The sequence below is a fragment of the Rhyacophila brunnea genome, unplaced genomic scaffold, assembly GCF_057557595.1.
Source record: "Rhyacophila brunnea isolate RB1 unplaced genomic scaffold, BYU_Rbru_1.0 scaffold_24, whole genome shotgun sequence".
Lineage (NCBI taxonomy): Eukaryota > Metazoa > Arthropoda > Insecta > Trichoptera > Rhyacophilidae > Rhyacophila > Rhyacophila brunnea.
The window spans coordinates 1,694,232-1,709,880 of record NW_028232904.1 but is presented as its reverse complement, the minus strand read 5'-3'; the positions used below and the strand labels follow the sequence as shown (position 1 = coordinate 1,709,880).

At 37.1% G+C, this 15,649-nt stretch overlaps 1 protein-coding gene across 50 annotated transcripts in view; it reads left to right on the top strand.

Moving 5' to 3' along the window:
* Positions 1-15,649, top strand: part of LOC147068874 (inter-alpha-trypsin inhibitor heavy chain H4-like) — a 100,036-nt gene that overhangs the window by 29,740 nt on the left and 54,647 nt on the right. For all 50 annotated transcript variants that reach the window (XM_085951455.1, XM_085951446.1, XM_085951452.1 and 47 more), the window contains exons 3-7: positions 2,707-2,897; positions 4,686-4,796; positions 6,932-7,185; positions 10,720-10,823; positions 13,717-13,854. In XM_085951455.1, the coding sequence (XP_085807581.1) occupies positions 2,707-2,897; positions 4,686-4,796; positions 6,932-7,185; positions 10,720-10,823; positions 13,717-13,854 (798 nt within the window). The remainder of the gene's footprint in view (positions 1-2,706; positions 2,898-4,685; positions 4,797-6,931; positions 7,186-10,719; positions 10,824-13,716; positions 13,855-15,649) is intronic.

Here is a 15,649-nt window from a genome sequence, read left to right as displayed (position 1 = left end):
TATATAAAAAGTTCTTTTTATCTTGTAATTGTTCTATAATAAGTTTTGACGAATACCGGTATTTAATAAGAAATACCGAAATATCGGTATTGATATATTCATTCGGTATTGCAATCCCTAGTTAATAATAAGGAAAATATAATAATATTAATAAAATTTGCTTCGTCTAACCTCCTATTATAATCATAATAATATGGCAACAATTATCATGACATGACATTTCAAAAACAACTGATAGGTACAATAAAATTGTAATAATATTTATTATATAATAAATATAATTATATCATAATTAGATATTATTATGCACTAAAAAAATATGTTTGTATAATATTTATATCCGGCAGGATTCTAAAAAGAATTATTATAAAGTACATTGAGACAACAATTATCTTTTTCTCTAGATCGGTGATTCTCAAACATTTTTGCTTTGCGGAACCGTTGAAACATTTTGTAAAAAATGTCAAGGAACTCCTACATGATTGACAGTCATGAAGGTGCAGAGGGGTAAATTGCAATACATTCAAATAAAACAGTAGTAAGTGATATGCCTGCCTAATTAAAATGCAACACTGAAGCAAACATGGCTATCTTTACTAGGTAGTTATAATCATGGCCCCCACAAGGGGGGGAGGGGCTGACAGGGCTCTAGCCTGGGGTCCCGGGCTTAAAGGGGGCCCGGCGTGGTGATTCGACCAGTTGTTTAGTGCGCTCACCGCGCCTGGCCCAAGGCCATTAGAAGTCATTAGCATGTTATCCAATTGGTCGTAATTAAGGGGTAATTAGTAGCTCAGCAGTAAATATATTAAATAAGATAACCATACACCATACATTTAATGTAATATTGAAAAAAGTCGCCTGCGGCGCGGGGCTATTTTACTTTATTAACATTTAAAATGACTGTGCCATGCAATTAAGTGTAGGTAATAATATGATGATTGATATAATTAAATGACAATTTAAAAATAGAATTTTATTTTCTAGTTATTTTTAGTGTATTTCCTGACTAATGACATTGACTATTTATCCAATATGATGAAGGTTTGCAAGTTAGTTGACTACAACAAAAGGGGGTCGCGATCAGTGTTTCATAATATGATGCCAAGTAGTGCTGACAACTCAATTCTTGATTTATTTAAAAATACAAAGTATCGCAAAATAGACGAAATACCCCTAATCCACGGAATACCAGTTGGGGAACACTACTGTAGAACATCACACTGCCCTTAACCTCAGCGATAGGTAGGGGGCACGCCAAACATCTTGGCCTGGGGGCCCGCTTCAGGATGTAGGGGTCATGGTTATAATACAAAACCTACATAACTAGAGTGTACGTTTTATAACTTTGCACTTTTTTTACACTTTTTACTACACTGATACGCCTCTTTGCCTGATTACCTCGCATAAAATTAGATCAAATGATATTGACTTATATTAATGTAATATGTAGTAATAAATAAATAAACTGATAATATTATAATATGTAAAAAAATATTTTTAGAATATATTACATAATTTCCATCCTAGAGCCGGAGTACAATGTTATGAAGCATAATATGCTCTACCTTGGCTAACCTTATTTATACGCGTCGAATGCGAATACATGCAGAGAAAATGTTTGAAATTCTGATATAGTTACCTACATCATTACCAATATCAGCCGTAGTCGATCAACTGCTGGATAAATGCCTCGGCTAGTTCCCTCTATTCTTCTCGGTATTTAGTTCTTCACTGCCACGCATGCCACATATATCCACCAAATTGCGTCCCAGTTGACGTTCAGTGCCTCTTAGGTACCACTGTATGACGCTTTTTGTGACCCCTATATCTACATTACTATCTATCCCGATCTTAATAAGATTATATGACCCTCCACGGAGTGGAGGTTTGTATTAACAGGTTTTGTTGTTACGAGAAATGGGTGTCAGCCACTTGCTCAACCTATTAGGTCCATACTCTGACTCACATACAAATTAAAAAACAATATGTGTACTTGCCAGACTCAGGATTCGAACCTGGGACCCTCAACACCGGCCAGCGCTTAAGGCTATACTTCAGCTGCGGCACGGTCTAAAACGATCGTGACTACGCGACGCGAAGATTGTGCAAATGACGCGTGCAGAACAAAACACATAATTTGTAATAAAAATTCAACAAGCGTCCATTTAATGTTATGTTTATTGTTCTATTAGTAATAATAATATATTCATTGACATAATCTCTTTTTCAAGTAAATGGGTAACGTTTTTTAGTCATCTTTACACGATTTAAGAATTAATTCCCCCGTCGCCATCACAAAACAAATCGACGTGTTCACAGCTCGACTTTCGCTCTCCGATTGTCAGCCAGTCCAAAATTTCGTCGCACCTATAGTTGAAAATTATTAGCTGTTTCACTGAAGTATGCTCTTAAAACCAATGGTTAATGCATAGATTGGCGCGACACCAATGGTTATACGCGTTCAAATCCGTATTTTTCGTATTTTTTTCAAACATGATTTTTCTAGTGGGTATAATATATCTGAGGTGTTTTCAAGTTATGAATGTTCAATTTAAATATAACTCTATTGCACACTGCCTCATTCATACAAATGTTCTGAGAAATGTACGGCCCGATTATCTTAACTGGAAACGTCATGAAATTAATTAAAAAGGTCTGCAAATCAATGGATATCACCCAATAATATTTTAATTTGTTATATTCCAGGCGAGGGTACAGGAAGACGAGACGTTCCATCTGAAACCGAGAATTTCGTCCATGCACGTGGAGTGCAACGTGTCCTCGAGATATGCCACCACACTGGTCACCAGTAAGGTTGCCAACCCGGCCTCCAAGGCCAACGAGGTCACCTTCAGCATGGTCATTCCTGAGACTGCCTTCATCACCAGCTTTAGCATGTAAGTAAACATAACTTTTCTAATATTATGCTACTCAGGCCTCACGACGGTCGCGGGATATATTTTGGTCGATAAGAATAGGTAGATTTTGAAGAGGAAGTATTAGTTATTCCTATTTTTATTTCATTACCTAGCTTAAATGAAAGTCCTTTTCAAATCAACCACGAGGAAGGCCACGTGGTTTCGTAGTTTCACTCGGTTCGCATTGTATCACTCGCGGCCTACCGTATTAACGATAGCATGATAAGATGTGAATCCCCGCACTTAAAACTGAGGCGTAGTCTTACCGTCATGTAGTAATCTCTTTGCACAGCAGTAGGATAATAGTTTCACAATGAGTCCTATGAGTGCCCAAAAGACGAAGAAAGTTCAATCATTTTCATGACGTAATGTAGGAAATTGATTGTTTCTTTGTTATGGCAAAAGACGTGTAAGTTTGTTTAATAATTACCCTCAGCCAAATATAATACAATATACTATATTAGGTACGTTTGTTATAGTTGAATAATGAATTTGTTGAGTGTGATAGATGATAGATTGCAGCATACCTACTGTTACACCCCCGAATGGTCCCCATTTGGGGATGTCTCTATGTATCTGGAGAGGCCCGAGTCGGTATCAAATCCAACAAATAGTAAAGCGCTGATTACGAAAATAAATAATAAAAATAGAGCCGAGCCGGCAATGCCGTAGATTATGACCGTTGAAAATACTGCAACGTCGCCGTTTTTCGACAACGGCTCTCGTTAAAAGCGAAACACAAGATGGCGGGTAATATGTTGCAAAACAACCAAACAGTAAACACGCGCATTTCGTTCTCCGTAAAATAAATTATTAAAAATGTAACTATTATATAGTATTAACTTAAATATACCTTGCCGTTTCCAAAACGATTCCGGTGTGTTATTTGTTCACCTCCACATCCCGAATCCAGACGAAAAACCACACTAAGAATAAAAGTGACAGCTTGTTTTTTCACTTTCCAAAATGGAGGGAAATGATACTACTTGTTGTTGGCCATATCTGTGATCCAAATATGTTGAAGAGAAACTTCTTGTTAGATCGGAAAGATGAAGCTTAAACGTCTGAAAGTGGTGGCCAAAATGGATAACTGAAAACACCCAACAGAAATATTTTTATTGGACATACACTATTGTATATACAGTAAACTCATTCAAAGCTCACCAAGCTTGCCAATCTCCTGAGACATTCGCAGGCTTAAAAAACCGCTGATGCTTCACACCAAACGTAGAGCCTCGTGATACGCTCGATTAAGACCGAGTGTGGGACGGGTTGGCTTGGAGGGGTCTATGTTTATATTGTTGTCTATCTCGCTCTAAAAGTTAACACAGTCAAGAGAGGTGCTGTTAAAACATAGCACTTATTGTAACAATTGTAATAATTCAATACAAAATTATGAAAAACTACCCTCGACCGCAGCCGATAACGGCCGATACCAGTATTGTGTATAGAATAGATGCGGAAGTAGCGATTTGATTAGTCGCCGCTTGGGTAAGGTCTTTACGATTTACTGATCGCGCAAGGATAGCGGTACCGTCAGCATATTGGGCGACGATGAACTGGTAGCCAAAACTGGATTCAGGAATTGAGATGTCGTGGGTATACAAATAATACAAGAGTGGCCCGAGCACTGAACCTTGTGGAACACCAGCTTATTTTTACTTTAAATTATTTTCTGTCACTATGGAAATAGTTTAGATACCTTCTTACTATCATCGTATTGTTTTTACACTACTTTATTATAATATTTTGTTTATTTGTTTGCAGGGAGATTGACGGAACAGTTTATGATGCCTACGTCAAAGAGAAGGAAGAAGCCAAGAAAGTCTACCAGACCGCTGTCAGCAGTGGATTGGCGGCTGCACATGTTGCAGTGCAGTGAGTCATCTTTCTTATTCGCATGGTTTCAGGTTGACGATGACAAAAAAAACGAGGACACTGTGACAAGAATAAATGTTTGTTTACTGTCGCAGTGCAAGTAATACGAATAAATCAACTAATATTAGTAATCTCCATTCAATTTCACTCATAATTATATAATCTAAAAGTGTTATCTACGCAGAAGAAAGTTGTTCTTAGACATCATTAAATGCTTGCTTTGTTAAAAAAGTTTAACTTAATTGTTTTTTAGCACTACTTACACTATCTAACTGTCTAACCACAAGTCACAGTCTAAATTATATTACAGTCAAACTAAATCATTTTCACGGATTCAATCGTAACGAATTCTGTACTATTAAAATCATGAGCATTTCACTACATACACATTTTTAGATTCATTCGAGTTGGTATACAATTCCCAAATATTCTTAAATGTGCAGATATTGCCAAAATAGGCACACATATAGACTCCTCCAAACCATCCAGCCCCGCACGCCACTCTGCGATGGAGTCGGATTGCTAATGTCTACGAAACCTTACATTTATGTATGAAAACAAAACGTTGTGGACATAACAAATCTAAATTCAAGACGTTCACAACATGAGATTATATTATAACAAATATATATTTAAAAAATCGGTGTATAAAATGTATGTAAAAAATACTTCTTTGGCGTAACAAAACAAATACAAAACTTGTGATAAACTAGATTCTTTGACTAGCTCTTAATTATCTTGTTAAATTACACACTCAAGAAAAAGGACCGCTTATTGGAACGCCGTTGGTTTATTTCTATACACTTTAACTTATATTACTAAATTATATAATTGTGTTTCGTTGTTTTTATTTTTAAAGTACCAACTGACACTATGACGTTTAATCGTTTGTTTACATAAGGAATTGCAAATTGCCGACAATAATGAATTCGCTGCTTAGACAACGGAACAATTCTTAACTATAATATTATACTATTTAATCGTCACGATTGCATTATCATACTGTTGCGTAAAGGTAGTGCGTTCGGCAGATAACCGAACAATCGGTGGTTCGAATCGAAAAAATAAATTATGTGTTACATCTCACACGCCAAAAATACACTCTGATTTGATTTCCCAAACGCGCCAAAAGAAGTATAACTTCAATAATAAAAAAAAAACATAATTACAATTTTATACAGAAAAATAAAATTTCTAATATAAAATACATAGCACGTCACTGAAAATGTCTACGTCTTTGGGGAGCGCATTGACTAGTCTTGCACCCCTTGCCAATGGTGCCTAATAGGGTTGACACGAGGAAACGGTTCTGATCCAGAATAAATCATGGCTGCGACCACGTAGGTAATTGACAGGCGCTTGTAAATTCAAATTCTTTAGAATTGGAAACCACCCCTCGCGATAACAGGCAAAACTGTTTCAAGAGAAGTGACCTTCAAGTTTCAAGAGAGTGAAAAGTGAGCATGCCTTGTAGGACATGTGCCTCACAAGCTGGGAATCTACTCCGAACGCTTATTCTGGGCTACATTTTAACGTTAACTGTGATTTAATTTGGTTCCGGTCGAAATGTTCATGTACCTTTGTAGTAAAAAAATAAAAGAATGCTATCCATTCCTAACGAGAAGAGACGTTCTAGTCGATCCAACCGAATGCTGTGCCCACCAGGCCGTCCGGTTTAGTCGCCGCAAAAGCTAATTTTGTTACATTAAAAGAAATCGGACGTAAAGATCTCTCCACGTAGTTTTGTATGTCAGTATTGTTTGAGTTTTATTTTTTGCACTTTATATTTATTTATTTAAATCATTTGTTTTTATTAGTTCACTATACTGCTCTCTCACTTGGAAACTTTTTTATTGGAAAGTTTCCGTAAACTCAGTCAATGCATATTATGCTAGTCTGTGGGGTCTTGAGTATCTATCTGCTCCTGAGACATTCCCAGGTGTAAAAACTACTGATGCTTCATACCAAATGTTAGGCCTCATGATACACTCAATGAAGACATTTGTGCTCTTTTGTGGTTTCAAGAAACAATCTCGCCATCTTCCAATACGTCAACCGGACGCCTTTACTGACAGAAAATCTTCACTACAATTTTGTAGTATTACAACTGACTAATGGTTTATTTTTCTTCTCAGGGCCCGCGACTCGAATCACTTCACAGTGTCGGTGAACGTGGAGCCACGCACCAAGGCGATCTTCAGACTGACTTACGAAGAGTTCCTGACGAGGCGGCTCGGAGTGTACAACCTGGTGACGAATCTGAACCCCGGCCAAATCGTCGAGGACCTCTCAGTGGACGTGAACATCGCCGAGAGCAGTCCAATTACTTCACTGCTTGTTCCCGAGCTGAGAACCGGAAATGAGATCGACGCACAGCCTACTGATACTCGTAAGGAATCTTTTTCTTCCGATGAGTGGCAGGTTTAGAGACGTAGATGCCCGAGGCACTGACTGATTTTGAGGCCCCATAATAATAAAAAAAATTAAAATCCGAACTATTAAAGAACCTAATAAGATGGCAGTTATGACACAGTTCGTACATAATATTAGTGTTTTATTGAATGGTTATATTATAGGCCCTCTTGGTGTTAGCTGCAGAGATTTTCATGCTTTGATTATTATTTTATCTACCCAATTAGTGAGATATTCTCCTTCTTTCACCCTATCACGGCCCAACATCGGGGCATAGGGCAAGCGCAAGTTCGCGCCACTTACCTCGATCCATCACCAACTCTTGCGCCTCCCGCCATGCCAGACCTGCAGCGCGTAGATCGCTTTTGTAGCACCACTGCAGGGTGAGGGAGGGCTGGCCACGATGACGAAACCCTTGAGGCTTTGCCATAAGGGTACGAAGTGTCGCACTCTTTGGCGGCATCCGGAACACATATTCCAGCCATGTAAAACGTGTCTTCGTGATTACGTCAATCACCGAAGGCTGTTGTGTCCCCCTTTAAATCTCCTGACAAATCGATCGCGTCATCTGCATTAAAGAAGATTGCTGCTGCTTAAGATATTTGATATATTATTATCTTATATTCGTTGTCATAATCACAAATAATTCAAGCGATAAGTAAATCACCTTATCAATCTCGCCAACCGGTGCTAATTTTTCCCACAATACATACTTAAGGGCGGACGTGCTCGGTGTGGGTCAAAATGAAGCTTTTGTTTTATTTTAAAAGCATGATCCTGGACATACCTTAAACGTTGTAGATAATCTATTTATATAATTTTGAAGCCTTATTATCCTTTATATTTATTTTAAACATTTGATGACTGTATAAAGTATTTGTATTACATAAAATAGTATTCTTTTAAACCTCTCGCTCTGATGTTTTAGAATATAGTCATATTTCAGTACATAAATGTGCAGTGGTGTTAAGATTACATTTATTAATTTTTAAACGCATTTATAAAACCATCAGTATAATTTATGTCGACATTATTATAGTGAAATATTTACGATAAACAATTATATTGATAATCTCTGTGATCCCAAATTTGACAAGAATTAGGCATTTTATTATTCAAAAAAATTGCAAGATTAACACATTTGAAGATAATTCTAAAGATACTCATTATAAGCTATGTCTTTGACCATTCAAGTGTGATAAACATCCTACGAATAATGATTGCTTTATAATAATTATTGACCTAAGAATAAGGTAGTGTTTTTTTGAAATACGCCATTTCTTTTGGCATTCCCCAGTGGTTAAGCTACAACATACGGCCGTAGCCATAAATTGACAAACTATAATTGAATTAGGGAGTAAAATGATGTTAACGCGCGTATTTGAACATGTACCGTTTAAAAAATCGGTTAGGTACGGTCAATAATTATTATAAAGCAATCATTATTCATAGGATGTTTATCACTATTATCTCTTGGCGTTATCTGCCCATCTCCTCTGGGGGCGCCCCAGGTGTCGAGTACCTACAGGGGTTCCTTCATAAACTTTATGAAGAGTTCTAGCTCCGTTGCATCTAACAACCGGCCCAGCTGAGTTTTCTCGCCCTCAATACATTGACTATGACTTTTTGGGTCAATAGCTTTTGAAAATCAAGAACACAATTCTCCATAAAACTCTCTTGCGCCAAATATTAATCATGGGGTCAAAAAGCTGAGAACTCAGCAATCAGGAAAGGGGAAAGATGGATATCTTTAAAAGGTGTGTCCTGAGGAGAATCTTTGGGGCTGATAAAGAATAAGACATATTTAAATTGACCAGCTATACCTACTCACATTATGGGGGAGGGGTATTTTTATGATTTTACCGAGGCGTTCACTGCGACTCGCTGTCATATCGCCTCTTCTCTTCTAGAAGGGGATCCGCAGATCAGGTCCTCACTCCAATTCTGTTAAAAAACTTTACAATTCTGCCAGGCTCTTCCGTTCTACCCATCGCCAGGGCACCTTTCAATTCGTCGAAATTCTCAAAGATATCCGTAATTCGCAGCTGTACTCTTTGTCGATGGTAGAGGAATTAATATTTTAGATTTGAATCAACGCTGGAAATAGAAAATTTTACGAACCGGAGCGCTCAATAATTTTCCAAATTAACTTATAAAAATAAGTGTGATAGATTTTTTTATTATATGCCTATCTAATGCAGACGGTTAATTTAATTTTTCCGTGAGACGCAGTGATAATTTTGCCAATTTCATAATCCCGAAAAGCGCTTCGGTGCACTCCGGTCCATTTCGACCACTGTGCAGAGATGGATCGACCACTGAATAGTGAACCGTAGGGTTCACAATACATAATATAGGTATATTATGATTTTCACAATCCAGCGCATCTATTCTATACACAAGATTGTTTTCGGCCGCTACGGCAGCTATCTAGGATAGATTTGTATCGAAGTATTTATTGTAACAATTACAATAAGTTAGCCGTCTACACAGTCAAAACTGTCTATCTCACTCCAAAATTTTGCATAGCCAAGAGAGGTGCTGTTAAAACATAGCAGTTATTGTAACAATTACAACTACCTTATTGTAATCGTTACAATAAGTGCTAATACTTTGATACCAACCTACCCTAGATAGCTGCCGTAGCGGCCTTAGATCTGGTAGCCTGTTGTAGTGTTAAAAATGAAAGAAGGCTTGCAGGCTCTATATGCATCCTCTATCTATAATTAAATGGCGATAGTAAAAAAAAGTATCTAATACATATTGTTAAAAAATATTTAATTAATAAAAATCACAAACAGGACTAGTCGTACAGTAGGTCACAGTGAAAATCGGCAAGGCAATTCACGCAATAGTTTTCGGTTTGGCCTGGTGTATGGCTGAAACTCTCCAGGGGAAGGCATACATGTTACAAAACTCCACGATGTGCTCCGTGGTCTGAATTTCACTATAGTCCCAAAGTAGGGTCTCTTTCAAGCCATACTTATTATGCATCCTCTGAAAGCAAGTAAATACCAAGACAGCCAAAACTGAGATAGCTCGAGTAGGGTTTAATTATACACATTCAAATAAATTGGAAATCGAAAGTAGTTTGTGCTGAAACCGTGACCGGCAAAGGGTTTTAGTAGTAAAAGTGATGATGATATGTCAGGTTTACTGTTGTGAATGTTGAAGTCCTCAATCAAACGGGGACAGACCGAGAAGTTCTACGTAGTATCAAAACCAGGAAACTACAGTACCTCGGCCACATTATGAGAAGACAAAAGTACAGCATTCCCCAACTTGCCATTCAAGGAATGGTAAGCGTAGCAGAGGACGGCGCCGCATTTCGTGGCTTAAGAACCTCCGTGATTGGTACGAGTGTAGGTCCACTGAACTGTTTCGGGTAGCAGACGACAAATCTAAGCTCGCCTCGCGCTAGGGGTTGGCACAATAAGAAGAAGACTGCTGTGAAAAGGTGGTGGATAAAGCCACTATATTATTATTAAACGTGTGTTATTTTATTTTATAGCTAACCCCTTCTCAACGCAACACCTGAGCGACGACAAACTTACCGCCAAGGTGCATTTCGCGCCTGACTCCACACAACAGTTGGAGCTGATGCAGAAGTTCAAGGTAAATATAACTGTCTTAGAAATCGGGAGCACCAGTAACTGTTGTTTGTTCTCACAAGGTAACCTGACTAACCTGGCATTAGTTTGGGAGGCCAATAGCGGTGTTCAAGCAAATTACTTCAGATTTAAATACATTTAACTTACATGACGGTGAATTTAGATAGGTAGTTATAATAAAACTAGCTGACCCGGCAAACGTTGTTCTGCCATATAAATTATTTCTAGTGAATATTTTGGTTGTTAAATAAAAAATAACGAATGTATCGTAAGTGTGTGGGGATGGGATCTATGACAGAAAGATGAATAGAGCGCTGTAGACGATAACCGCCGATAAAAACAAAAAAACATCAACCATTCATTTTCTCAATTCAAAATGAGTAATGATGTTCATAATGAATGAATTACCTGTGACAGGATCTCGTTGTTTACTGTTTATGCAATATCCGTCTTGTCCCTTCCAGAAAATTAGCGGATATTGGAGAGCGTCGTATGAACGGTGTGTGTCAGCGATGAACTCCAGATTATTGTTTCTTCTTCGAATCACGATTTCTCGCGTCGATGTGCGGTCGCCAACCATGATTCCAGCAATGTCGTCAACAACAGTCGCATTGAATCGACGCACGTGCTCTCCAGCTAGTGTTTTATCAGGATTGATGACAATAGCGTGATTGTCAATTTGCAATTCGTGCATGTGTGCTTTGAAGAATTTCAATAATTCATTGTGCTCATTCAACAGGGCGTCCAATTTGCTGACGATGCGCCTGGCATTAGGCGAATTGAGGCTATATTGTAGCCGCAACATGATTGGTGTCCTCACCGTCGCCGCGCCCATGGAGTAGATTTGTAAAAATGTATGTGGTTCGTTTAGCATTGGCAGCAATGAGCCTACTTTGTGGTATACTTGGCCTTTGATTTTGAACGTATAATGGAATTGTTGACCATTTGCCGCAGTATTGTGAACTATTTCTGTTGCTCCGGACGAAGTCATTTGGAAGCATGAATTGAATGTGCGAATGGACTTCAGGAACAGGTTTGAATCTGGAACCGTGCCGATGAGCAAGCCGTTCAATGGTTCTGGTGGTATCTCAATTTCTGGTAGTTGCACTTTTCCTGATGCGCAACACATCCCGGCTGACTCATGTTTGAATTTGAGCGCATGACACCACATTCTTTGTCCATAGCACCAATCAGCACTTTCGGATGAGCGGAATATTCAATATCTGGCTCATACTCAAATGCGAGACGAAGGAACGAAGCGGATGTAAATGCTCGATGTACTTGTTGGCGTTGTCGGTCATTTGCTCTGCGTGTGTTAACTACGAACCGGCGCGCTTGGTTCCGTTCCAATTGTTGTTGTTGATTTCGTTCAGCTCGTGCCTCTTGTGATTGAGATGCACGCAATTGCGACATGCTTACACGCACGTTTTTGTTATTATGTTGGATTTGTTCGTCTGTTCTTTCTGCTCTACTATTTCCCATGTTTGTTGCTTTATTTGTTCGACGGCCCAAATGGCCCCCCTTGCGTCTTGCTGGCATTGTGCACTGTAATACACGCACATAAAAATAGATAAATTAAAATAAATCGTACAAAATTTTGCACGCACTGCGTTGTGATATGCCGAATGAAATGTCAAAATGACGCGACGCTTCTCTTGAATTCTTCTCGGACGTAGTGCCATCTGTCATTCAACAACATAAATAATTTCGTTCTGTTTGAAATACGAACGACGGTTAAATTTGTTCATACAAAAATAATAAAATCGCGATTAAAAAATGGGAGGGTGGGGGTAGTAGGGTGAAAATTTGGCGTTAAAGGTATTTTTTATGCCAAATAATAAAAAAAATATTTTAAAAAAATTGTCAAAAAAATAAAAGAAAAATTTTCTGGATAGAGATACCCTAATCACCTAGCGGTATGAAATATACTTGTTGACCTATTCTCATACCTAACAAATATACATAAAAAAATTCATAAAAATCGGTCGAGCCATTTCGGGGGAGTTCGACCACAAACATCGTGACACGAGATTTATATATATATAGAGATTATGATGTTTTATAATTTCGTATACTTAAAACTAAATGTCGCGTTGTAATATACATTTTTTTTTTATTCAACGAATGTTTCAAACACGGCACAAGGCACGATTGACAATATTAATGCAATTTTAAAAGTGCTGCAGATGTATGAATAAGTACTAGCTAATTTCGTCGTAATTAAGTAAGACGCAGGTGTGTGAATTGGTCATTGGCACATTGGCCGAAACCCAATGAAATCAGGTTCGTGTCTCACCCAGTGTTATAATAATATAATATCTGAGTTCTTAATATTTAATAGATATACCTATATGTAAATATGTCAAACCCGCATCCATTGGATTCCAGCTATTTTACAACGTTTTTCTTAGCTCGTATTCTTATTTGTCCGGTACAAATCTTGCAATCGATTTTTAACCAACTTCCCGACTAGCTAGACATTTTAAACTTTTAGAATATATCAGAACACGACGCCAATGCATTCTTTTAATACTTTTAGCCATATTTAAGCAGAATTGAATTCATTTTCAGTTAATTCTATTTTGTATGGAAAGTTTTTTTAGAAAAAATCCGTAAAAAGTAAAACTATTATTGGTTGCTAAGGGGGTGGTCCTAGCAACTAAATTATTAATATATACGTGCGTTACTATGGAAATCAAAATGACATTTCAGTATTCTATGTTTGTTTGTTTGTTTTTTATTTACTTGAGCATATTGAGCATAATAATTCAACAGAAAATTTAAAAACGTTGTATATAAAAAGTTTTTTTTATCTTATAATTATTTCTTTACCAATTGATACTATAACAATTGATACTATACCTTACTATAACACCGATTTTCTGTTTGTTTTGCAGGAGAGGGAAGCGGCCACGACAGCACCACCACGTTTTGGCTTCTTCGATTCCAAACCTGAGAAGAGCGACCCCGAGGGAGTCATGGGACAATTTGTGGTCCAGTACGATGTCAACAGAGACGTCAAAGGAGAAGTCCTGGTAAGTTAATAGTTTAAAATATTAATCTGTATTCATTCACATAGCCAAGCAGTTGCGAATGGTGGAGGTAGACTGCGGAGATTCTTTGTTTTAATTTTAAATTGTGGTAATCGATGGTATTGGTTAACTTCAAAAACTTATCAATTCTAAACTACCCTTAATGCCAAACCATAAAATGTGCAGGAAAGTCGAATTTTAAAAATAACAATACTATACTTAATTTGATTTTAGTTCTGTAATATCGGAATATTAAAAATACTTTTTGTGTGTTTCAAATTACATTTAATTTTGGGGATTTTTTTCCAATTTCAAATTTATGAAAAATTAAATATATTGGGAAATAATGTCACTTGGGATACTTAAGAAGTGACATGAAAATAATTATTTCTTTAATTCAATATAATCCTATGCATTTAGGTTTATACAGAATTTTTGGAAATTTCAGAGAGAATCGATTGAAAACGTGTTTCGGAAAATTTGTTTCTATTTTATTAGTATTTCTAAGTTCAATTGTAACAGATAAGTGTGACTAACAAAGTTTAGTTTGCACTATTTATGTCGGATTTCCACAGTCTACCTCCACTCTTCGCCACTGGTACCAAGACACCTGACTTAATTACTTACTACCGAGATTATCTCCTTCGTAGTATGTCAATTTTATCTACCATTATCCAATGGGTTTGTGACGAGGTCGTACCAGTGTACAGTGAGCACACGTTGAGTGACTGACATTTGGGATACGGCGGCGACTAAGGTGGCTGAAATGAACGCTGACCTGACCATGCCAATACTGATGGTCACTCGAAAAATTACGATCATCGGTATACCTACGTAGGCACCGTGACAGGCAGACTATCTGAACATGAACACGTTTTGACCCTACCGAAATTTCGTTAGATATGAATAAAAGGGATTTCAAGTTAAACTCATTTTAATTTTCGTGGACATTTAATTTAACCCTTTACTGCATGATTTTTTTTTTTGAAAATTTTTATTTTTTCTTGGTGTCAAAATGCCTTGTGAATGAAGTAAAAATAATAAAAAAAATATTTTTCGAAAATTTCATTAAATTTTGTATGTTACTGCTTGGTGTCCCAGATTTACGACATTTGGAAATCTTACATTTCAGTATGACAAAATACAAAACCAAATGAAAACAATTATAAAAAACTATTGCACACACCTTATTTGATGTGTAGATATTTTTATTCAACCAATTTCAATCTTCTGTATATTTTTTTTTATTTATTTACAAATGCGGATTTTCGCGTTCACACGAATTCGTCAACTGTCAAAGCAGAAATGCAGAGACTATAATGCAGAAATGCTTTATTTCTTGAAATGTCGAAACAAAATCGGTAAAGTAGTATGTTTATGGTAAAACAGTTTTCTAGGCATCGAAAAAGGATATTATTTGATAATTTACACAGATGGCATTGGCTATATCGAAATAGTTTGAAATGTCGCAAATTTGCGACACTATGCAGTAAAGGATAAAAAATATAGTAAAACAATGAATTGTTCAAAAATATTTTCGTAGAGAAAACTTCGTGGAAATAATTAAGTATTTAAAAAATGTGTAAAATATTGTATACCACGAGGTTGCTCGCAGAACCAAACTGGCATGGGGTGCATTTGGGCGCCTGAATAGTACCTTCAAAGGTGACCTCCCATTCTGTATGAAGCGTAAAGTATTCAACCAATGTGTGCTAACAGGGCGCACGTATGCGTGTGAAATGTGGACTTTTAATGTAAGAGAAATCAAAAAATTACAACACACTCGATGTGGCATGGA